Source organism: Oryzias latipes, chromosome 19, assembly GCF_002234675.1.
Source record: "Oryzias latipes chromosome 19, ASM223467v1".
NCBI lineage: Eukaryota > Metazoa > Chordata > Actinopteri > Beloniformes > Adrianichthyidae > Oryzias > Oryzias latipes.
The window spans coordinates 18103218-18127265 of record NC_019877.2 but is presented as its reverse complement, the minus strand read 5'-3'; the positions used below and the strand labels follow the sequence as shown (position 1 = coordinate 18127265).

The window sequence follows — 24048 nt, the reverse complement described above, 5'->3', positions numbered from 1 at the left end:
CAAAGAAGTTGTAGAATGGATGCCAATCTTCAAAATATGCATTTGCTCTTTAACAGACGACATCTTGCTGTTCAGTTGAAAAATGCAAAATAGTTTTGTTGGGGGGCTAAAATACCAGCAGTATCAATGTGAAAGAGTCCTTAATGTTAATCCAGAGCTTTGTTAGTTTTTCCTAATTGTACATTTCTTAAAGGCAAAGAGTGAAACCTCATGGAGCTCTTGCGAGAACAAGGCCCTCAATGTTCACTTTGCTCTGCCGACACTGTGATTAAGTGCTCCTCTGTGTGATGATTTTCAGAGCTAACCTGCTTCTGGACTTCCTGATCCCACACAAAGCAGGACGCAGCAGGTCAAAGTACCAACCAAAGGGAACCGCAGGCCAGAGCTCCTGGCCTGAAGCTCTGGTCTCCACGTCGTTTGAGATGCTTCGTCCGTGGAAGCATTTGCAGGAAGTCTCACATAATTTAATGCCGTGTGGCTCCCCCAGCTTTGGCCCATCTTGACTGATTGTGCAATGGAAATCGAAGATTTATTACTCCTGGAGGAGCCGCTAATCACCAGAGACAAGAGGTGAGGGGGAGAAGGATGAAGGGAGCCAAGCTGCCGCGGTGAATATTGTGCACGGGGATTGTTCGCTTACTTCCAGGTACGTGGTCTGACATGGAAGCTCAAACTCCTTCATGTGTGACACTCATGCAAACACGCGGCTTGCAGGCCTCTTTCAACACAACGGCCGTCTTGGGAGGATGTGCAGGAGAATATTTCCTCCTCCCTCTCTTGCCGTTTTTGTCCTGCACACGCCTGAGGCCGAAGCAGACACACATGGCGGAGACGCTCAGATTTGCAGGTTGCCTAAAACTAGCAAAAAGAAAACTTTGCAGAGAAGGGGAGGATGTGTGACCACCACTCCCAGGGGCGGAGGAGCATAGAGAGGAGGGCAAAGTGGGAAGAAAAGGGGAGGGAGTACTCTGGTTCTCCTGAGCTTCTCTTGGGTCTTTTTTACCTTGACAAAATCCAGTGTACCGAAACCTTTGGCGGCCAAAAAAGAAAAGTGAGTCTGACCTTTCTGGGACGAGCTGTCAGGTTTGAAAAGATGAAAATTAAAAAGAAGCAGAGCCTAAAAATGGATTTATGTTCTGTTAAAAAAACATGTGCCTGTCTTTGACAACTCTATCCATGGTACATGTAATTGAGGTTACAGAACAATGGGTTGCACTTAAAATCCTTTATTTTTTTCCAAAAAAGCAACACCGCACTTTATATTCTGAAGCACTTTATATTTGGATTCATTCTGGTTGTGTTTAATAATTTCAAAGCAAATTTGGGAGGTACTTAGAGTTCTGTCAAAATGTTGGTCTATTTTCTCTATGAGTTGCAAGCAAGATTGGGTGTTTTTGTAAGTGCGCTAACACGGCTAACGTGTCTCAATGTTGGACTGATTTTTTTACCCATTTCTAGCAAGGTTGGGAGTTAGCGTAGTCACAGTAATGTTTGTTTAGTGGTATCACTGTGTTTTTATGTGTCGCACAGAAGGTTGGGAGTTACAGGTACTGAGAAAATTGTAGTGCAGCTGCCATGAGACTGTCTAGGACTGTGTTTTGCGCCCTATAGTGTGGAAAATATGATACCTTAATTTCTTTATTTTTAGATGCTTTATTGAAACTACAGAAACATCTAATTAAGCCATTTGATTTGACTCTATTTTGAATTTCTTCAAACATCCTCACATGAGTCTTCTCCTCCAAATCAGTTCAAAGACTCTTTGATGTGACGGGACGTTATAACGCCCGGCAGCTGGCTGCTCAGAAGAATGACGTGCTTGAATTTCTACGGTCACTCTTGTAGAGCTGACCTTCACACCTCTGGCGATCCATCAAGATCTTTCTTTTTAGGCCTGCTTAGAGCCGCTGGAGGCAAATCAGGGATTTGCAGAATAAACATTCTCCTGCGTGTGAGGACCAGGTGAACATACAACCTCACACCTGGTGAGATGAGCGCAGAGTTTCTGCTGCAGTCCACTTCATTTCTCACATAACTTTGTGGGAACTTTTGTTCCCCTCTTTTAAAAAAAAAGCTTTGTGTTAAAAATAATAAAAAAATGCTTTGTCATCTAATAATTAGGCGTCAGATTCTCTGTATCTAAAACAAAATCTTGAAGTATCATTCTTATTCCAATTTGTGTTTTTTTTTATTACCAGGATATTTTTAGAGTAAAATGCACTAATTTTTAACATTTTAAAATGTTGATTATGTAGAAAACAGAATAGTTTTCTGAAATTTTTCAGTGATCCAGGTAAAGTTGGCTGAGAACTCGTGTCAATGATACTTCTTCTTGTAAAGATGCAAGGCATGGAGATAATTTCAAATTCATTGAAAAGACATCTAATAGAAGTGACCACGAAGTAAAAAATCTATCTATCTATCTATCTATCTATCTATCTATCTATCTATCTATCTATCTATCTATCTATCTATCTATCTATCTATCTATCTATCTATCTATCTATCTATCTATCTATCTATCTATCTATAAGGCACTTAAAAGCCTGGAACACTTTATGTGTATATTTATAAGAGTTTATTCTGGTTGGGTTTACTGATGAAGCAATTTTTGGAGTTACACAGTGCTCTGTCAAAATATTTGTTAAGGTGTAAAACAGCAAAAATATAGCAGTGTTGGACTGTTTTTTTGTTTTTTACATGTTAGTAACAAGATAGGGAGTTAGTGAAGTCCCACTAACGCTTGTTTTAGTGTTATCAGTCTGTTTCTTTGCGTGTTGCAAACAAGGTTGGGAGATCCAGGAATTGTAAATACCCTGACACGGCTAATGCTTCTAATGAGCCTAATACAGTGTGTTCTAGAGTTACGGTGAAAGCAGTTACAGTAATAAAGACTGACTGACAGACCTTTCCGTGACTTTTGTGTCATCTAATAGGCTAGAGCTAACAGTTTGCTGCGCCTTATACCTGTATATGATATGAAAATAGACCATTCATTGACGATGCTCCCCCTTTACAGTTTTTCTCAGTCGCTTTAGTACAATTCTCAGATCAGAATTGAAGTTTGCAAATTTGTGTGTGCATTTCTCAAAACAATGTGTACAAACAGCAAAACACTATAGATTTCTTGCAAAAGCCTGTAACTTGCTCAAAATCTTTAGTTCATCTCTCAAAACTAAGTCTTTATGTCATTGAACATGTCAGTGCCATCAGAATGTCAAGTCGTTATGTCATTGTCTACGAACAAGAAAGTCAAATGACTTAGTCATGTTGTCAATATAACTGTGTACTTCAGAGGGAGGTTCTGATGTAAACTATGGCTAAAGTTTTGATGCCAATTATTGTAAAATGTAAGTTACACCTTTTTTGTTTGATTGCAAGTGACTGGACAAGATTCACATTTACACTTTTATTGTTCATATTGTAATTTGTTGACAGACCATGGCATACCATCATAGAAAAAACCCACTGCAAACAGTAACACAAAGGGAAAAAAAAGATAGGACAATATTCTGTACAACAGTACAGGCAGTAGGAATTGGTGTGGTCTTCCTACACCTCTTGTCGTTCCTGTATGTTAGGCCACAAATTCTCATCCACATCACGGCAAATATCCTCTCTTGCAATGCAGCGTGGAAAGAATCTTTTAGAGTGTCTTATCCAGCCTCTTCAGGCGTCTGCTGTGATGTCATCACACGCTGCATCCATGGCAGCCAGGAGGGTCATTTGTGTATGTGGCTGGCGATCATAAACTTTCCATCTCCATGCTGAGAAAAATTCCTCAATAGGGTTAAGGAATGGAGAGTAGGGTGAAATGAACTCCATCCGCATCCTGTTGTGGGCTGTAAACCATTGCCTGATGATGTTGGAGTGATGAAAACTCACATTGTCCCAAACTGTCACATACGTTGGCAGGTGATCTCCACTCTGACCCCTCTCTTCTTCAGGGATGAGATCTCTGTAGAGAGTTTCTAGAAAGGTTATAAGATGTTCTGTGTTGTATAGACCTATTATGGGAATATGAGTAAGCACACCATTGTCACAGATGGCCCGTTGGCCTGGCACATCAGCTGTAGCCCTGTGGCCGATAATATTTCGGCCACGCCTTCTACATTTTGTCAGGTTGAAGCCAGCCTCATCCATGTAGATGAAGCTGTGCGGCTGTTCACTTGCTTCCAGTTCCATCATACGCTATATACAGAAGACACAAAATGAGTTTTATGAATTACAAGAATTTACATTTTGGCTAAGATAGAGTTACATCAAATGTATAAATCACATATTGCATTACTTTTCCACAGCCATAGCAAATGTGTAAAGATTTGTGTAATGTGTAAAAACCCGCTTACTGTAATGTATATCGTTGTATGATATACATAGTGTTTACTGTGCAGTACAGTTGCTGCATGTCCATGCATGTTTTACCTGTACATACTGGTAGCGTAGTTCCTTCACTCTTTCACGATTTCTTTCAAATGGAACAGTGTAAAGCTGCTTCATTTTTATCTGATGTCCTTTCAGCACTCTGTCATTGGCTGAGATGCTCAATGTTTGGATATTTGCAAATATGTTGTTGTCCTCTATAACAGTGTTTTTCAACCAGTGTACTAGTGTGCCGTGGGAGATGGTCAAGTGTGCCGTGGGAAATTGTCCTCATTAACTGATCTAAAAACATTTCCCATCTCCAGGATTTCAGCTCTCTGTTCATCCAAACAGGCCCTGATAAAACACTGAGGAGTTAGGAATATAAAAGATGTAAAATACATTTTCTTTGCGTTTATTTTATTTTATTAAAGACATTTTGATAAGAATGACTGTACAGTACCGCGATTCAGCTGCACCTTCGGCTGTATTTTGGAAAAGTCCCGTCCCTTTAACTGTCTCCACCAATCATTCTTGGGGAGCTTAATCACATGTCATCAGTCTGACCAATCAGACGTGGTTAAAGTCTTCACTTCCTTGTCCCGATTTAGCTCGTAAAGTCGCTCAGTTCTAACAAAAATAGCAGCTAAAGCTCGTCTTTAGCGGTGTAGCTTTGCACAGAATCCGGTATCAGACCGTGGAACAAGTGAACAAAACACTGAAGCTCCGAAAACCGATCTCCAGCCGTTTTATGCACTACATCTCCCATGATGCATTGGGTCATGAGATTGACAGCGCACAAGGAGATCTGTTGTTAAACGTCTTGAAACAACGAACACACATCAATCTGTTTTTAAATCTTCTAACTTAACTTTTATTGCATTTTTTAGAAAAAAAAAAACAGCTGCAGTTTCCAGCTTTTTCTGACACAATTATCTCAAAAATGCATGTGAGATTGTGGAGGGACTGTAGATCAATACAGACCATGAGTTTCTCCTTTTTTTTTTTTTTGGATGCTGGTGTGCCGCGGGATTTTTTTTAAGGTTAAAGTGTGCCGTGGCTCAGAAAAGGTTGAAAAACACTGCTCTATAATGGCACTCTTTATCTCTCTTTGTCTTATCGCATAGTTTTCTACAACCATGATGCAAATAGCCTCCTCCTGTTTCGTAAGCAGTGAAAAGGGGCCCTCTGCCGCCCCTGTGAAGTTGTCTTGCAGTCCTATGTCGAAAAGATACAGTAATGCAAAATACAAAATTCAGGAAGATAAAATGTCACTGTATAAAATGTAGGCCTACTTACAGTACTTACTGAATCTTGCAAAAAGCTTTACATATTGTAAAAATACAGTAATATTGTATGAAACATCACAGAACAGTTCATATTTTAGATTACATACCTGTTCTCTCGACGAAAGGTCTGAATAATTGAGGACACTGTTGTTCTCCTAACATTTGGCTGCACCCTTCTACCAGCCTCAGCCATTGTGAGCCCATGGTTGACAACATGGTCTACAAGTGTGGCTCTTATCTCATCAGGAACATGTACTGTATATGTCTTCGGCCTCTTCCTCGGTTTTGCCCCCTAACTCCTCCACCACGCAGCCTCACTCCTCTTCCTCTTCTTCTTCTCTCTGGCTGTTGACCTCGTCCAATTCCTTCTCCTTCCATTGTCAGACATAGAACATTGTGTTGTGCTTCAGCCATATACAGCATATACTTGCCCATTCATTGTCAATGAGATGCACCTTTGTTAGGGGAAGTCAAGTCACCTGAGAGCAATTTACCAATTCAGGACAGATTTAGACAAAAACATATAATGGAGATGTATAGAAATATGTTTGTCACATTATGACAACTTGGTCAACCATTTTGCAGTTAATGACTTATACGATGAACTAATGACTAGGTGTTTTGAGGAAGAAGACTATTGCACAGTGAACTATATAATACATTTTGATCAACATGACATAAACAAGTGAAAATGTAGCAAAGAGCAGAGAATTGTACATAATCATTTGCATGGATGTACCAAAGCAATTGCAACTTGTTCAAAGAAGTGAGAATCTGCTTATATGATGTGCACAAGTGACATCATGATGTGAAGATTGAACAAATAGTTTTGGGAATTTCAGTCTGATCTGAGAATTGTACTAAAGTGACTGAGAAAAACTGTAATCCGTGCATCCCATTGAGCGGAAATTTGATATATACAGTATTCTTATTATCAATTCCCATGTGCAATACAGTGCAATAAAGAAAAGTTATATAGCTTGTACATATTTATATTTTCAGTTAAACACAATTTTATCGTTCTTTAGAACATTACCTATTTTTATTGTTTAAGCAGCTGGAGAGCACCGGAAATTTCGTTGTCACAAGTTTCTTGTGTAACGATGACAATAAAGGCTTTCTGATTCTTCTGTAATATGCAACTGGAAAAACATATATTAGTGATAAACACTGTAAAAGATAATTAATTTTGACTTTTTTTTGTTGATTTTGTTACAAATGACTGTTTTCTTCAAAATAAGTGGAAATAAAACACAATATCTGCAAGTCCATGCATATTTTAATTTTTACACCTGAGACTGTTTCTGTTTTTTTATCTTAGCGCCTGAAATTTTCACCACCTTTAGAATTTGTATTTGTCTTTCAGGACCTAATATAGTCCTGATATTTTTTCTCTCATATTCAGTTTGCAATGGAATTTCTTTCATTTCAGTAGCATATCACAGAGATGCATATTTTAACTTATTATGTAGAAAGGTAATACTGGAGTTGACTATTTAATTAGTCTTTGTATAAAAATAAATATTTAAAAAGATTCACGTCCGTGAACAAACGTAATTAATAAGTAAATTCAAATTCAAAAATGCAAAATAATGTAATGACTATTGATTCACAGCAGTAACTACATTTTTAGGCATTTAAAGTGCATGAATGCTGTTTTATCCATTAGACTAAAACAGTCTAAAACAGACAGTGGAAATTCAACTGCATCTCATAATGTCCCCAAATGCAGGACATTTTAGCTTTGTGCTACCTGAGAGTCTGCTCGCTTTAATCTCCTGGCTGGATTCTCTGGAAGCCTGTTTTTGGAATATTCCCGCTGAGAGCTGAAGGTGAAGTCAGCGACTGCTTGGAACTCTGACGAATGTTTTCTTATTGCTCTTTGCCCACAGAGAAGGTTGTGTTCAAAGTAGAGGAGTTATTTCAAGAATGCTTCCCGCAGCTTCAATCTGCTTTTATAATCACGGCGAGCTGTGACTGTCAGCGCCTGGATTTTAGCCTTTTTGCAGCCGTTGAGCAGCATTTCCGGAACTTCTGCTTCTGTAAAAAAACCAAACTTGGAGCCAAGCATTGGAAGACGATCGTAACTAAACATGTTTAACACAGATGAACCACTACCCTAATACAGATAGGTGTGCGGGGGAAACCCACACTCCTCTATGTTGAGCCAAGCCCAACCCCAACTGAAATCTACCTCCTGGGTTTGCCCTACCCCAGAGTGTTTAAAAGGAACCTCCATGATGAAAGAACAACATTCCAGATTCATTAGTTTACACTGCTGATATTTAAATTATCATTACATTTGGACATGGTTTATTTTGACTACTATTACGTCTAATACAATAATAGACCCTAATAGAGGTAGAGTTGGGGGGGGGCAGGAAGAGGATTGACTTGGAGTTTTTCCATCTCCAGCAGCTGCAGCGCCGGCCCAGAGGGGTCAGATGTACAGTAACACTTGACCCCAACTCTCTCTGTGTGTGTATGGGACAGCCGTCCCGCCAGCTCCGGTCCCTGCAGACCAGCAGAGAGGGCATTAACCCCTGAAGGCTTTGTTTGGCCGGCAAAGGCCCACCATTGTGAGTGCGGGGACTCCTCAGCTCCAGCTCTTGTTTTCTTTGGGAAGCAGGAAATTGGATGACTGGCTACCTGCTACAACAACATCCTGTACTTGAGAAGCCGTCTTTTCACCCATACCCACCTATTATTTCCCTTTTCCATCATAGAGCAGTGGTCAGCCAGCAAGTTCTTTTTTTTTTTTTTTTGCTCCTGGGGGCCCCGTGTGTGGGTTTGTCTTGGTTCCACTCAGGTTGAGATCAAATTGGCCCCATCCAGATGCTTCCGTTGAAACTAGTGTTCGGGAGCCAAATACCTCAGCTTTTTTGGAGTCCAGCTCCACCTCGTCAGGTTAATGGCCCTTTGTGAGCCGACCGGAATGACAGCAAGGATCCGTGTTCCTGTTCAAGCTCACAAACACACATGTGCTCCCACTAGCAAGAAGCTCACTCTGTTAGCTGCTGTGGAAACAGTCTTCGGTGTTGCAGAGGTCCACACGGGATCTCTTCTGGGGAGACCCAATTCCCATCTGACTGCAGCGACCCTGGACCTCCATGCGAGATGTTAGTAAAGTTAATTATGCCCTTATTTTATGGGATTTTCCTCATCCTCTACATTTAGGACTGATTGTACTTAATCATTCCCCAGCACCTGGGGTTGGGCAGCAAATGTTTGTTCAAATGGTTTTACATTTTCAAGGTGGATTGGACCCATCTGAGCTAAAAGTTGTCTCAACACAACTTTAGCTTGTTCTGAGGTCAAGTTATGAATGTTAATATAACAATAATAGTTTAAAAAGATTTGATTTACAAGTGTCCTTTGCAGTGGCAGGAAGTTCTAATTAGTCAACACTGAAATTAGTGTAATATAAAAGCACTTCCTCCCTCTCTGCCATAAATATTAAACTGATAAAATCATTTTTTTAAAAGAGTTTACTTTCCGTGAAGATCAACTTCACCCAAAATCAAACCAAGGCAACAATCACACTTTTTAAAAGAAATTGCTGAAAAGAATGCTTCCCGCATTAACAACTAGAAAAATGGTTTCGGCAATAAATCGCGATATTTCATTTGGAAATACTTTTATCGATTTAAAATGCTGTCAGGAGGATAGTTATTTAATTATTTATGAGGGTCCTTCAGCAGCTGACTCTTGGTTTCCACTTAAACCTCCGAACGCTAGTTGGCAGCACAGCCCACTAAACCTCTTTGACAAGCTCAACACCGCAAAAAACAACAAGATCTCAGTGAGAACCACCTTGTTTATTGTTATGAGACATGCACTACATAGATTTTACTTGGGATGGGTACTGCCGGTATCATATAAAAACGCAGAATGCGGTGCTTTGTAGCGGGCTTAGAAAAGAACAAGTGAAGCACTGCAGCTGCACAGCGGCTAATGCACGGAGGATCAGGCAAAAGGCTTTCGGCAAACCGGGCCAAAGTTCTGCAGAACCTCACAGCAATAGATTCTAGTTTAGTGACCTAATAGATCGGAGTGACATGAAAAACACTCGGAAAAAAGGCCAACGTTGTGGGGATGAGCGGTAGAATACGCGTGAGAAAGCAGAGTTGCAGCTGCAGTCCATCCTGTCATGTAAATAAAGCATCTTAGCCACATTAAAGCAACATTCCTTCACCCTGTCATGTTTCCTCATTATCACACTTTATTGTTTTATTAATCTACATTAAGTAATATTAAAAAATAATCAGCACTGGTGCAGGCCCCTTGGCGACGGCGGCCGTGTCCCCTGGGTGCCGGCTTCCTGGGCCCGGCGGTGCTCTCTCCGCACGGTGGGGGGGTTCACATTACACCTGAGCCGGGGGTGTTCGTGTCCCTGGGGGGTGGGTCCTGGTCCTTGCCCCTGAGCGCTGGGCCCCGCCAAACTTCCAACAGTAGCCGAGCCTGGTCGGGCCATGTTTACAACACCCCTTGTGGGCCCCCTTTTTTCCCTGGGGTTCCCCCCTCCTGGGCGGGGGCGGCGGGCCCCTGCCTTGCTCCTTCCTGGACCAACCGTGGGCCGAGTGGGTGGCTGCCTGGAGTGCGGAGCGGGTCTCCCTTGGGGGGTCCTGGCTCGTACCTGGGGTTGGGGCGGGGGGATGTCCGGAACTCCTGGGTGGTGGTGGGGTGCTCGTCTGGGGCTGTGGGCGTCCTTCTCCGGTGGGGCCCTGCGTTGGGCTCTCCCGGCGCGGCGGGGGGGCTGCTTTCCTGGTTGGGCTGGGGCGGCGGTCTCTTTCCCTCCGCGCCTCCCTGCTCTCTGGCTCTGGGGGCCTCGCGGCGGTCCTGCTGGCCCTGGCCTGGGTGGCAGTCTTGGTCGCCCGGGGGGCGGTTGTTCCCTGCCTGTTCCCGTGTGTCGTTGGGGGGATTCCGGCTGCCACTGCTGCTGCGGCGGGGGTCTGGGTGTGGGGGTGGCTGGGCGCTCCTCCTCCTTCTTTTCACATTCCACCATCCATTTTAGAAGAACATAAACACTCACCTGAGCACAGGTGTTAGCTCACCTTTGCACTAATAGTTTGCATGATTGAATGAATGAAATATTTCACACTAGTTGGTTTAAAGGCATAGGTATGCGTTTGTAAACACTATCTGTTTTGTGTACATGTTGACATGTGGACATTTTTTGCAGCTAGCAGGTGTGTTGATAACATTTGAGTGTGTGTGGACTGGCCCCGCCCTTTTTGTACTACACTTGAACCGAACTGTAATGATAAACAACCAGTAAACCTGTCTGCTCTATGCTGCTTTATGGTCTTACCCCCTCCCCCCATCTCACTATCACCCCCCCCCCCCCCTCTCTAACATCCCTCTCTCTTCTTCCCTTCTTTCCTTTTCCGTCCGGTCCAACACCAAAGATTTTCAAACATGGTTGAAATTAATAAAGTTTGGCCTCAATTACAAAAGGGGTTTATCCAGACATACCTTTGGTTTGTCTGAAGATTAATAACCCCTCTTGTTAAAGTAAAATATGTCCAACACAAGAGGCCCTCAGCTCTCATCTGCCGCCATCTGCCTTCCTGTTGGACAGGACAAGTTAAAAAAAAAAAAAAAAAAAAAAAAAGAATAATCAGCACTTTATTTCCTTAATTATACTTCTAGAATCTTATTGGTTAAGGTACCTTCATTCAATTTTTTTTTCTTATACTGAAACATATGTTGTTGTGGAAATCAGACAATGTTGACTGTTCTTTTTATATATTTTAAGTTACCAAAATAAAAGTACTATGAATTTGCTTGGGTAAAAGCAACTTATATATGAGATACAGTTGCAGTGGTTAACATTGTGATCATTAAATAAACTGAACTTTACAATTTTATTACAATGAAAGATGTATTCCTTAGGTTCTTTCATAAAATGGGTTTTCAGGCTCCATTTTCAGGGCTGCATGCGGGCGCAGTGGTTGGTGCTCTTACCTCACAGCAAGAAGGTCCTGGTTCAAGTCCCACCTGGGACAATTCTCTGTGAGCATTAATATTCTTCCCATGTAAGTGTGTATTTTCATGTGTCATAATTGATGACTCTAAATAATGATAATTCTTTAAATTTAAATTGTCCCTAGGTGTGATTGGCCCTGCAACAGATTGGTGCTCTGGCAGCCCTGTAAGGGATAAAACAGGTTCAGAAAATTGATGGTTGAAGGGAACAGACGACAGTGAAACCTATAAAATACACATTTGTCCTCTATAAGACTAGAAGTCTTCTATTAGACTCTCTTGGCTTACAAAGCCTTCTTGTTTTCACTTTCCTCTCTGCTGTCTGCAGTATCAGGTGTGCAAAACCAAGGATATGGGGACCCCCCCCCCCCCCTTAACTGTCCTAACCCCCCTCAAACTTGATTGCTGGCAAAAATCCACAATTAACTAAAGAAATCATTACCCCAAAAAAAACCATCACCACCACCACAAAAAAAAAGAGTGCTGGTCCCAGGTAAATACAGATGGTAGTGTCAGGAAGAGCATTCAACATAAAATGTATAAGATATTAAAAAGATTAAAGGAGAAGATAGATGCAATGATACTATGATACCATGGTTTTCTAAGTATTTTAGGGCCTTGGAGGGGTTATGAAACCCCAAACTCTCAGCACAGCCAGACCAGCCCCCCTTGAAATTCTACCTGCACCCCATAGTAGGGCTGACTAAATCTGGGAAGTCAGACATAATTACAAATGTCATAAATGGAGAAAAAGAGTGTAAGAGTTGCAGATGTGAATAGAGTGATTAGTCCAAGTGTTTTTGAACAGCTGTCTGCTCCTACAGGACAACGAGATTGAAATGAAAAATCAGCCTGAAGACCAACAGTGACAGTTTTCACACCACACATAATTCAGTCTCGTGCCTCAGCATAGAATCTAAATGCCTGACCCAGACCTTTGACCTGACGCAAGTGTAAACCAATAACGCCAAAGACAACCCTAATTAAGAGAAAAAACTGAAAGGGGAGCATTTCAGCTCCCAACTCTGAGGGTCTCAGAGAGTTCAGGAGAACTCAGGGAGACAGAACCAAGCACACTTTTCATAACTTTTATTTCACTCCCGGACATCAAAAGCACATGGTAGCACACCGATCCTCTGTAATGATTTAGTTTTAGCCACTGCAGTCGGTCAACATCTCACCTAAAGGTCTACACGTGTTGATCAGCCATGAAAAGGTGGTCTGTACCCACCGTCCAATCGTAACTCAACATCCACAGGTGGAAAAAAATCATTGCAATATGTTCTCCATTTTGCATGATATGATTTATTCTATTCGTAGAAACAGTCTCCATCTGGGTTTGATCAATAGCATTTAAACTGTATAAAGAAGCAGTAAAAATGTCGGACAGAACAAAACTCAAGGAAAAAAACCTGACAAAATAATATATAGTTTTATACATATATATTAAAAAAAAGAACATTAATTCAGAGGCACTTAGAGCTCGACAACATGTGTGCAGTCTGAGTCTCCTCAGGTGTTTGTAGTCAAGCGTCAAATAGTGTTCAGAAAGATGACGCACTCAAACACAATCACAGTCTGATATGTACTGTGGCCCTGAAGTGCAAATTACACCAACAAACTACTACAGGCAAAGACATTTTAAAAATCACAATTAAAATAAACAACAACACTTTTAAAAAATCAAATCAAAATTATTTTAAATTTTTTATTTAAAAAAATGAATTGAAATAAAAATAAAAAAATTTGAAAAGCAAAAATAATATCTATAATTCAAAATGAAACCTAAATAACAAAAGAAGAAATTGGAAAAGGTAGGTACTATGGGACATCCCTGATTGGGTGAGGATATCATCCAACGTCAGTATCCAATCGGCGATGTCCCATTGTACCTACAAGAAAAGGTAAGCATTATGGGACACTGTTTATTGGATGATGTTTGTTCATCATTTTTGATCAAAAGTTATTTGGCACAAAGCTCTGTATTAATCATAAAACAGTTTATGGACAAAGAAGAAAAAAAAAACATTAGCGATGTTCCATAGTAGCTACATTTTTCCATTTTCGTTTTTTATCATTTCATTGAGATTTCTGGAAAGTACTTTTGTTTTCGGAAATGTTTCATTTTAATTATATTTCCTTTTTTTTAATTGGGTTTTTTTTATTAAAAAAATGGTTTTAAAATTAAATATTGTTTTTCTCATTATTAGTTTTGCTTTTTAAATTGCTGTTGTGATCTGTACATGGTCTTTGCGTTGAGTGATTTGTTAGTGGGATTTGCACTTCAGAGCCACCTTGGATACATTATCAACACACGAAAAGCTGATGTATGGACTTTCTCCACAATGACTGCAAATTTCAACAGCATTGAAACACAGTCAGTAATGTAAAAATAGGGGAAAAGAGAAACAACAAACATCAAAATGAAGTTTGTTTAAGACGTCTTATGTACAACACTTAACAGTCTTCCTGGGAATTCAAAAAGTCTCCTGAAGGGCAATTTTCCAGAGAATCAAGCAAAAGTTGTCCAGTCGCATTGTTGTGTTTTGGTTGGTTTATTCAGAGCTTGGGGAGGCAGCTGAGTCTATATCGTCGTTTTCAAGGTCATTGGGCGAAGTTGACTGTCCTCCCTTCACTCTCTTCCACTTCATCCGTCTGTTCTGAAACCAAACTTTTACCTGCGAAACACAAAAACTGCATCAGACAAAAGACTATGATAAACTTTCAATCCTATTGCATTATGAGGATTTTCAGAGTTCACTTATTTTATCCTGCTGTGCTTATAACTGAAAACAAAATTTTAACTGTAATTTCTTATGAGAAAATATTATTACCTTTTATTTGAAGGTCAAAAAGAGAATAACTGTTCAATGAAAGCCTGTGCTTGCCCCACCAGGGGCACTAGTGCATTACTGACAATTGCTACAACTCCATGAACCCGACAGCAATATTTCTTTCTGGTTTTCAGGGTTTCTTGCAAAATTTACAACATTTTCAGCAAAAAGATTGACAAGTAATCCCCAGAAATCTCCCACAGCAGTACATACAATTTCTTGGTTAGCTCTGGCCTTGGAGGCAGAGACATTTATTTGAAGCAAAGCGATCAGTTCTGGCTCCAGAAGCTCTCCAAATGTGAGGAGAGGGTATCGCATATACACAACAGGTCAGAAAAGTCCACAACCAGGAAGCCAGCAGCCTCCACAGGATGTGCTTTTAGCAGACGTGCACTGTGAATGAAGCTCGTGTGAATCACCACAATCTGGTAAAATGAAAATGAACTCGTATTTTAACTGTCCAGAGAGAAAACCCTGCAAACGCTTGAAACTTTGTCAGGAAGTCACAGGAAACAAGATGAGAGAGCAGTGAAGATTTCAAACACACTTTATAGTCATTAAGTTTTTGAAATAATTGCCAAATGAAAACGGTTTCCTTTTACAAAACTGTAGGAAAAATGTTTTTGGGTTATTTAAGGTTAAATTTGCTCTTACACAATAAAATTGGCCAAAACAAATAAGCATGCTTTTACTTTCTATACCAACACATATCCCCAGAAAGCAGAAAAGATGGAGATTTTTTTTATTATTATGTTTGTGCTGCTTATGTTATCATCTCTTTCCATTTGCTTCTTACTTCTTGCTTGCACTTTTTTCCCATCTTTTCCCTACATTATTATTATTTTTCCTTCCATTTTAGAGAATAAGCTCAAAGGAACCTAGTCATACAATCAGAGGAGGTTTATATAAGCTAACCTCTGATGTGCCCAAGGAAGAGTTTACTTAAAGACCCATGTCAATGAAAATTGTGTTTTGGTGTTTTCAACATGTTTTTGTAGCATTTTTCCCATAATGGAGGAGATTTCTAAAAGAATTTAACATTAAAACTGCATTTCTGAGTATTCCTTTATCAAAATTGTATTGAATTTGGAGCAGACGAAAACAATGTTTAAAAAAAACCTGACTTATGATGCAGCGACTGCCGTGAGCGGGCTAAAGTCTCACTTTTTGCGGTCCAATTCTAAATCATTCATTTTCAGACATATAGATCTATGTACATTTTCATTTCCTCGTCTAAGCTGCCATCTGGCTCTAAACTGTGCGGCTGGATACCTCCGATATTGCTTGCTGTTACTTTTGCCATACTAATGTTAGCTTGGGCATGTCACTAGTGGGAGATAATGTAAACAAAGACATGTTGGGAAATTAGCTAGGCTAACTTTTGTGCCAACAACCCAAAAACGAATTTCTAATGAGCCCCTTCAGGTCTGCAGAAAATATCTCTTAAAAACAGCACAGGCTTTTAAATTATAGCTAAATATTGCATAATCCTAATTAGAAGACCCCAATTTTGTTCTCACATAATGTTTTAGCTGTTTGGCTATATTTTGAAATGTGACTTGTAGGCAGACATAAAAATTTTTATCCTTAAATTTTTTTTGCAACTCTTAGTCTCAATAAAAATGAGATGCTTCTTCATAATCAGTCACTGTGGTGATTTCAGGAATTTTTAGTTGAACTCTCCTCATCCCAGAGTGCCTCATCTTCTAAAAACCTATAAATCTGTTTCCACATGCCCCCTCAAGTGTCCGCCCCCCTTACTGAAATGACAGCTAATCTGCAGACTGTGTCACTAGAAAACGCAGCCGAGGAACAGGAGGAGCGCTGAGTGAGGACGGACTGTCTTTCAGAGGTCTGGAACTTAGATTAGGGAGCAGAAAGCAGTACGTGTGGTCACCGCTGCTTCATTAGGAGGAGCTGCCTTTGAGAGGCAGGCTGGGGTTTCATCCAGCACCACTGACACATGCACGCTCGATTTCACCAAGTCCACAGCTCTTCTCCCCCCGATCATCCCAGCTGCATGTCGTCCTTCTCAACCACAAGTTGCTCCAAGCTCAAAAGTAACGAGGCGCAAAAAATGTCAGTCTGGAGAGAAAATTTGGAATATTTAGCATCTTCTATACGTGGTACCTTGTTGGCAGGATGGCTCAATTTTTTCATGCTCCACAAATATTTAAAACAACATTTTGTTCCTGGAAAAGTAAATTTTTCTATTTATCTCCTTGGAGAAAAAATACATTGTTTTTGTGGCAGCTGATCGATCTTTGTTAAACTTAAAATGCTAGACTGGTGAATTTATGAAGTTTAGTCAAACATCGTCTGACAATGTTTGGTCCATCCCAGCTGGATTTGAATGCTAGAAAGTAGCACACCTGTCTCTCTGTGAGGTCCAAGTTAACGGCGATCTCGTAGCGCCGCAGTCGGGTCAGGTAGTTGTGGTGGGTGAACTCGGCTTCTAGCTCTCTCAGCTGCTCTTTAGTGAACGCTGTGCGCTCTTTCCTTGCTTTGCAGCTGGAATCCACTTTAAATCCAGATTCCTGGATATCTGCAAAAAACAAAACAAAAAAGAAAGGTTTAGTTCACCTGTTTGTACCCTCCAAAAAACTGCATTTTCTTGACACATTTCTTTTTTTGACTTCTTGCATTTACAGCCGACCTGATTAGAAAAAGATCTCAGTGTTTTTCATCTTCCAAGCAGTCCTGAAGGACCTTTCAAACCAACTCTGAAGGCTGTTTAACAGGAGGCCCTTTTATACAGCAAACATTAAAACTTGTGTTTAAAGGAGACCACCGTCACGCACCATTAGGAGTTCTGTTCACCTGTAGTTGCAGCGTTTTTCACCTCAAAGGTTACAGCAAAAGTTCGGCTTGCATTTATGCATGTTGTGTGTGTAAAAAAAAAATGCTAGAGAAAGCATGGACACCGGGTTGGGGGCCGCCACTCCACACAGAGACCACAGAGGGACCAAGTTAAGGGAGGAATGCAGCGGAACGTCGTAAAGGTCTTGAACAAAAGAACAAAGGTGCGGATGTGTCCAGGGTCTTCTGGGTTTGAGCGTGTGTATTTGTGTGTGTCGCATCGGCATGACCTTATCGCTGTGTGACAGGCTGCACTAAAAAAGAAAAAAATCTCCATGAATGTAGGTGAATGGTGAATTTTCTCATTTCAGATTCAAATGTAAAAGAGATTATTTTAATTTTACTTTTTGTTTAGTTTTCTTCCTAAAACATCAGAAAGTTTTTTTAAAATATTTTTAAACATGTGCAATAGCTGGTTGATTCAAATTTCAACTTTGTGCAGTTTTGTGCAGCAGTAGCGACACCAGCAGCTGATGTAATCTCTACAAAATGGTTCTAATTTGTCAAAGTGAAAAGTTTAGCAGTGAGCCTGCCAGAGCAGTGGGCCAGAATGAAAAAATTGACCGCAACACCTCGTCCAGATGTGTGACTGTGTGTCTGTGCACATGTGTGTTTGTGCACGCCTTGTTTTGTTTTCCAGCAAAATGCTCCTGATGGAGCCCCGGTGTTACTGGGGGTTTGGACCTGGAGTGGTTTCAAACAGGTTTACAGTTAGGCTGAACACCTGGTGGGGCAAGCACAGGCTTTCACTAAACAGGCCCCCAATAAATATCCAGCACAGCGGGAGGCCGTAAACTCTCATGGATGGGCCTTCTGCGCCCAGCGGGGTCCCACAGGAAAATACCATTTGGTGCTTTGTGGGTGGATGGTGCAAAGGCACTTTGTCTCAATGAAGATGCAATTAAAGCTGCTTGCTGTCAGTTGGCGTCTGATTGCTACAACTTTAGCGTTTGTATGCTCGGATTAATTAGCAAGTACATGTAAACACTTACACCCTTTTTTTTTTTAGTATTGATTAGTTCATAAATCAGTTTATTCTGGCAGTTTTGAAAAATCTGATAGAAAAAAAGACGTTAATGTTTCTCTTTTTTGAAAAAACTAAATAAGGATTTATGCTTATTTAATCCAGATACATTAATCATGATTAAAAAAATGATTTATTGGTCTATTAAACAAAAACAAAAAGTATGGATCAATTTTACATATTTATCCCTTGTGCTATCTTAGATGACCCCACCCTTACATTGACGTGTTATCCCTACCATGACAAAGGTGGATAAAGGTGGAAAGATTTCATGTAATCCATGGACACCAGTGAAGATCATAAATCATTGAAGAAAAAAGGTTCAGAGCACTGTCTAGTGGGTCTAGATGACACAACTCCCAATGTTAAAGTGCCTAGGATAGCACAAGGGTTACAACAACTTCGCCCTCTGTGTCAGTTCTTGGACCTATTTATCTTGGATAAAAATTAATATAAGTAGATTTAAACTTCAAATCAGGTTTTTTTTTTCTAGTCAAAATATCTGTTGAATTCAGTTTGCATTACATTAGTCAGGTTTTGGACTAAAGTGCACACTTCAAATCCTATTAGTTTTGGTCACATCTCTCCAGTTTTGGTGCATTGGGGTGTCTGCAGAAACTCCCATCAGCTGTCTGTGTCCGCAGTGCCCTCAGGCCTTTTTCCTTACGCGGTCTCTCCTACCAGCTTGTCAATTTTTAAAAAGGAAATAGCTCTTTTCTGAAGCGGAGAGCTGATGTCGTGGTCAGACATGCTGCATGCACTCAGTGAGAGATTGTGTTACGCTTTAATGACAGGAAAATGTCAATGGATAAGAATGTAAGAAGTGGGCTTGCAGGGAAGTGACTTTAGCAGACGTGGTCTGGCACATTTTCAGGTTAGAGAGTGGAAGTTACAATAAGGTAAGTTGGGGTCTTCCATCGTCTTTTTTGTCATTGTTTAGCAATGTTAATTTCAAAAACAGAATTTTTTATTTGTTTTGAAATTTTTGCCATTTTACAACTATGAATGATGAATAAGCAGAATTAAAAGATCATTTTTATCTGTCAAATTAAAATACTCTAATTATGTGCTTACGCCCTTCTTTTTTTTTAACATTTTTAAAGTGTATTTATTTGGTACATATATGAATAAAATGTTTAATACAATTATCTTGCCCCTGATAGCTTTTTATGGTCTACCAATATTTATTCAACACCCCAAAAAAACATACATATTTCGGAATAAAAACAATATTCTGACAGGCAAACAGCAACTACAAACAAAAGAGAAATACACAGAGTAGCTGCTTTGTTGTGAAATGTTCTGGAAGTTACAGTCTGATTATGAGTTGCTGCTTTAAAGTGCAAAATATTCACTTCTGAATAACAAAGAACAGCATTTTTGTATTTTCTGAAGTCATGAACCTAAGATGGATCTTTGTGGATATGAGGCTGAATGGAACATTTTAGTCTTTTAAAGCTTTTTCATCATAACAGGATGGGCTTCTTTAACAGCACATTTTCACCTTTAAGTCATACTGTTAGTCTGATTTGGTGTGCCAAAAAGTGAATCAGCTACAATAAGGAGCATGGAAAAGTTTTATGAACCCAACACTGTTCTGGTAAATATCATCCCTGAATTATTTGTTTTTAATATTTTTTCTTATTAGAAAAATGTGAAACAACGATTAGTCATGAGATTTTGGCAACTCAAGAAGGTTTGGTTAACTTTTTTCTTTCTCTATATTGATGTTCACCAGAGATCAGCAGAAATAAGTAAAATTTCCAGGAGAAATACTGTTATTCCGAAATTTGAGTTTTGTTTGGTTTTCCTCATGTCGTCTGGATTATTTCCACCTGTCTCACCTGTGATGTCTTTCTTCCTCTTACTCGAGCTCTTCTTGTCGGAATCAGCTGACGCCACGCTCTGCGGTGAGTATTCTCCCTCCAGGCACGTGGAAACCCTTCCTGGCAGCCTGTCGCTCACTCCGTTGTCCAGTTCCTGCCCGCCACTTCCGCCTCCACTAACCACGGCCGGAGCCACAGGTGGGCAGGCCTCGGGCGCTCTCACCCTGGTCTCACAGGGGTTGAACTGCCAGTCGGCTCTCTGATAGCCTCCTGGGCTCTCTTGGTAGAGTCTGTTGTCACGCGGGTAGGCGGCGTGCGGCGCGGCCGGCACCAGGCAGGAGCTGGAGAAGTCCGTGTAAGCCAGAAAGTCAGGCTTCTGGTGAAGGGCGAAAGGGGCCTGCTGGTAAGGTGACTGCAGGTTGGCTCCAGGGACCCCAGAGTGTGGATTCCTCATGCAGCCCCAGATGGGGCTGCCGGGATGGGCGCTCCGCATGCAGCTGCTGGCCGGCTGATCCATGACGATGCAAACCCACTGGACACGCTCTTGAGCAAAGCCTCTGAAAAGAGCCCCTCGATAGGTCTGTGAGAAACGAACACTTCAGCTGACTGATCCCACCTCATGGGCGTCTCATTGCATCTGCCGGTGGAATACTCACGTCTGTCTGATATTGCTGCCTTTTCCACTGCTCAGAATGCGTGAGGATGAACGCCTTCCTATGGCAGCGGGTTTCCACGTCTCAGTGGGAGTGTGCGTGACGTCTGGTCCAGACACACTTTTTTCTGTGTCCTTCTCACACCTCTTTCCCTCAAGGCTCTGACTGGCTGTGGATCAGCGTGAGAGCTTCATCTGCAACTGCATGACCCCCCCTTTTTTGAGGGGGGGGGGGGGGGCTGGCTGTTTTCACAACTCCTCTGAGGCATTCTTGACAAGTGAACCCTCCTCCTTTTTAAACATATAGGTGGGAAAGAGTGGCAAGTTTATGGAGTGAAATCTGAGCCTGCAGGGGAGGAGCCTGCTGGCCACATGTTGGTGGTACCCTCCAAACAACCCTTCCTCATCAACTATTAATCACAGGGGAAATTTTATATGCACATCTAATGAGCTTTCCAGACGTGGGGCTTTTTAAAGGGACATTGTCCCAGAAGTTGAAAAGCAAGCCCCCACCCATGTGGGAACTGGGGGGGCTGACAGATTTCAACTCCTTAGTGCTTTCTGACACCCAATTTAGTTCCTTTTTTGACACCCTTTGGAGGAAAGTTTTCCCTCCGAACCCTGATCTCAGTCTATCCTCTCCATATTAAATCTCCTTTCCTGTTTCTCTTTTTTATGGCATGTGCAAAATAATGCCACCTGGTTGGACTGACCGTTCACACCTTCCGGCAAAACCCCGGATAGCCATATTTCACCACAACCAGCTCATCTCAAAGTCTTCCATTTCTATTTAGAACTCCTTGCTCTTCCTGTAAGGAGCCTCTTTCAGCATCTGTGTGTGACAGTGCTCGCGTGCAGATCCAGACAGGACCTGCCCTTACTCCATTTTCTGATCACTGATTTTTAATTCCTGCATGCTTACCTAAGACACAAGTCACTTCCTCATGAAGTCATGTCTCTAATACCATGAAAAGCTTTTTTGGCTAAACATTGGACTTCAATTCAGCATATCTCCTACCCAATAAACCCACTGAACCACACTGCACTCAAAAACAGGTTTTTTTTCAAGCTTCTTCCATTTTTGAGTTGAGGTTTGCCCTCCCCACGCGTTTCAATTTTACTGTTGACATCCCAGTGAAGGGGGGATGGAATCACACTTTTACTGACAGAAAATAATGAAAAAAAGCTCTGAAGTAGGAGAACACGAAAGCAAAACACTGAAAAAAAAGGGGTTAACCTGTGAGCGAAAAATTATTGTGTTGATTTTGTCTTCTCAAATAAACAAAAAAAAGCCCCCCAAAAAGGGCAAAGCAAGAAAAAAAAGAGATTTTATCAGAAAGCCATAGTGCTGACACAATCTGTGGACAAAATGAAATAAAGAGCCAGAAAGGGGAGTGTTTGAGGTCCCAGGAAAAGCCTTTCCATTTAGCCAGTAGATTGTTGAGCCATGAAGCATCCCTGGTTTTTACCGGCAGGCCTGATGTCACTGCAGGGAACTGGGGTAATGCTGCATTTGTGCTCAGAGTGGGGGCTATCTGTATGTCAGTGGAAATTAAAGGGTGTCTGTGCAATGTGAATGTATGCATCATTTTGTTTGCATGGAGTCCAAAGAAAATTAATGAGAAGTTTGCAGTTGTTACAGAATGTGGAGTAAGGATTAAGATGCTATAAGAAGTAAAACAAAATCCTGACAAACATTTTTCTATTCTTGCATTCTACAGTTAAGACAACGTCACATCTGCCAATAAGGCCAACAGACATACTTCACTGTTTAGCAGCTTTTCTGTACTGGCGCCAGTTTGTGTTCTTAGTTTTATGGGGATTTATTTTTTAGGCAGGTGTGAAACTCTGTCAAGGACCAAACACGGACCCTTGTGAGACAAGGTCACCATCGAAAGGCTTGACTATGAGAACTTGACCAAATGAGTGTAATGTCACTGGCGGCACTCATATCATATCATATCATATCAGTTCCGACCAAATCAAGTCAATTCTGCCAACACATTTTCGTGATATGAGTGCCGCCATGTTGGAGCCAGTAAGCAGTGATTGGTCCGAGATGGTCTGAGTCATCATTTCTATGGCAACCACTCTCATTATGCAGGAGTGAGCTTGTTTGTGTTTGAGTTTGCACATGCAGTTTTAGAACAAACGTTCTGCCAGAAGATATCCATAAAGTATGTAAAAAATCTGACCAAAGATCTTGACTGACAAAACTGTGATGGATGCACATCAAACTTAAAGACAAAGCCACAGTGATCAATGTGGTAGCTCTGGTATGAAGAATTATAAGAGGCCTAGAAAACAGCTTTAAGACAAGGCAGAAAGAAACTAAAAGTAAAGCCATCAGGGTGAACAATGACGACAGTTCTAACTCCCTTAGTGAAAATGCAGAATATCCCAATAAATTCTAAAACTGTAGCAGAGTTAATATATCACAATTTATTTGAAGAGTATGACTTTGAAAATACTTTGTCTGAATTGCTGACGTCGCAACCTTGTTGGGACACGGTGGCCATCCAACCGCCCACTATTCCACCCATCTGGACCACACAGGGTTGCATGGCACTCATCAGTGAACAATGCTGTTTGAAAATGAGTGTTCATGTATGTCTAGGCCCACTGCGGCCATTTCTGTTTTTGAGTGTTGTTTAGGGGTGGCCGAAAACAAGGTTTCCTTATAACTGCAAGCCTCTGGAGGATCCTACACCTTAATGTTTGTGGGTCTCCAGAGAGACCAGCAGCTGCTATTCCGACATCCTGCAAAAAAAATTACACAAAAAGCAGAAACTCTCCAAAAACTCAAAAGTTCAATGAGTGCAAGAATTGTGAAGCTGTTGCAAAATATGGAGTCCTATGTTCAAATGTAGCTTAACTGATTAAGATGTTATTGATTGGAATAGCTTTAGATTTCAGTAAATATGACCTCCTAAAATTCAACAAATTACCATTTTCAGTTATCAAGAATTTATTAAAATGTTGATGAACTCTGTTCTGTGTAATTAAGGGGGAACACTGCTTTTTAAGGTTATTATTTTTCGAAGTAAACGGTTATCTTTAGGAGATTGATTTAATAACATTTAGTATATACTCTAATGGTTACTGTAGTTAGTTGAAAATTATGCTGACTTTTATTTGCATTGAGTATTTAGAAAAATAGACTTTGCATAATAATATGGACATTTGTGGCTTGTTGTATCTGGTGTTATGCTGT

At 40.9% G+C, this 24048-nt stretch overlaps 1 protein-coding gene and 1 long non-coding RNA gene across 2 annotated transcripts; both read right to left on the bottom strand.

The window, feature by feature from the left end:
* Positions 1 to 5481: 5481 nt before the first annotated feature.
* Positions 5482 to 7917, bottom strand: LOC111946412. Its single transcript, XR_002872128.1, has 2 exons — positions 7405 to 7917; positions 5482 to 6022 (listed from the first exon to the last, which is right to left on the bottom strand). It is a non-coding gene; the product is annotated as an uncharacterized LOC111946412 (long non-coding RNA).
* Positions 7918 to 12924: 5007 nt separating this feature from the next.
* On the bottom strand, positions 12925 to 21067 carry meox1 (mesenchyme homeobox 1). The gene is made up of 4 exons (XM_004080636.4): positions 20839 to 21067; positions 20201 to 20762; positions 16846 to 17018; positions 12925 to 14317 (listed from the first exon to the last, which is right to left on the bottom strand). The coding sequence occupies exons 2-4, from the start codon at positions 20697 to 20699 to the stop codon at positions 14195 to 14197; spliced, it is 795 nt and encodes a 264-aa protein (XP_004080684.1). The 5' UTR covers positions 20700 to 20762; positions 20839 to 21067; the 3' UTR covers positions 12925 to 14194.
* Between the last annotated feature and the right edge of the window lie 2981 nt (positions 21068 to 24048).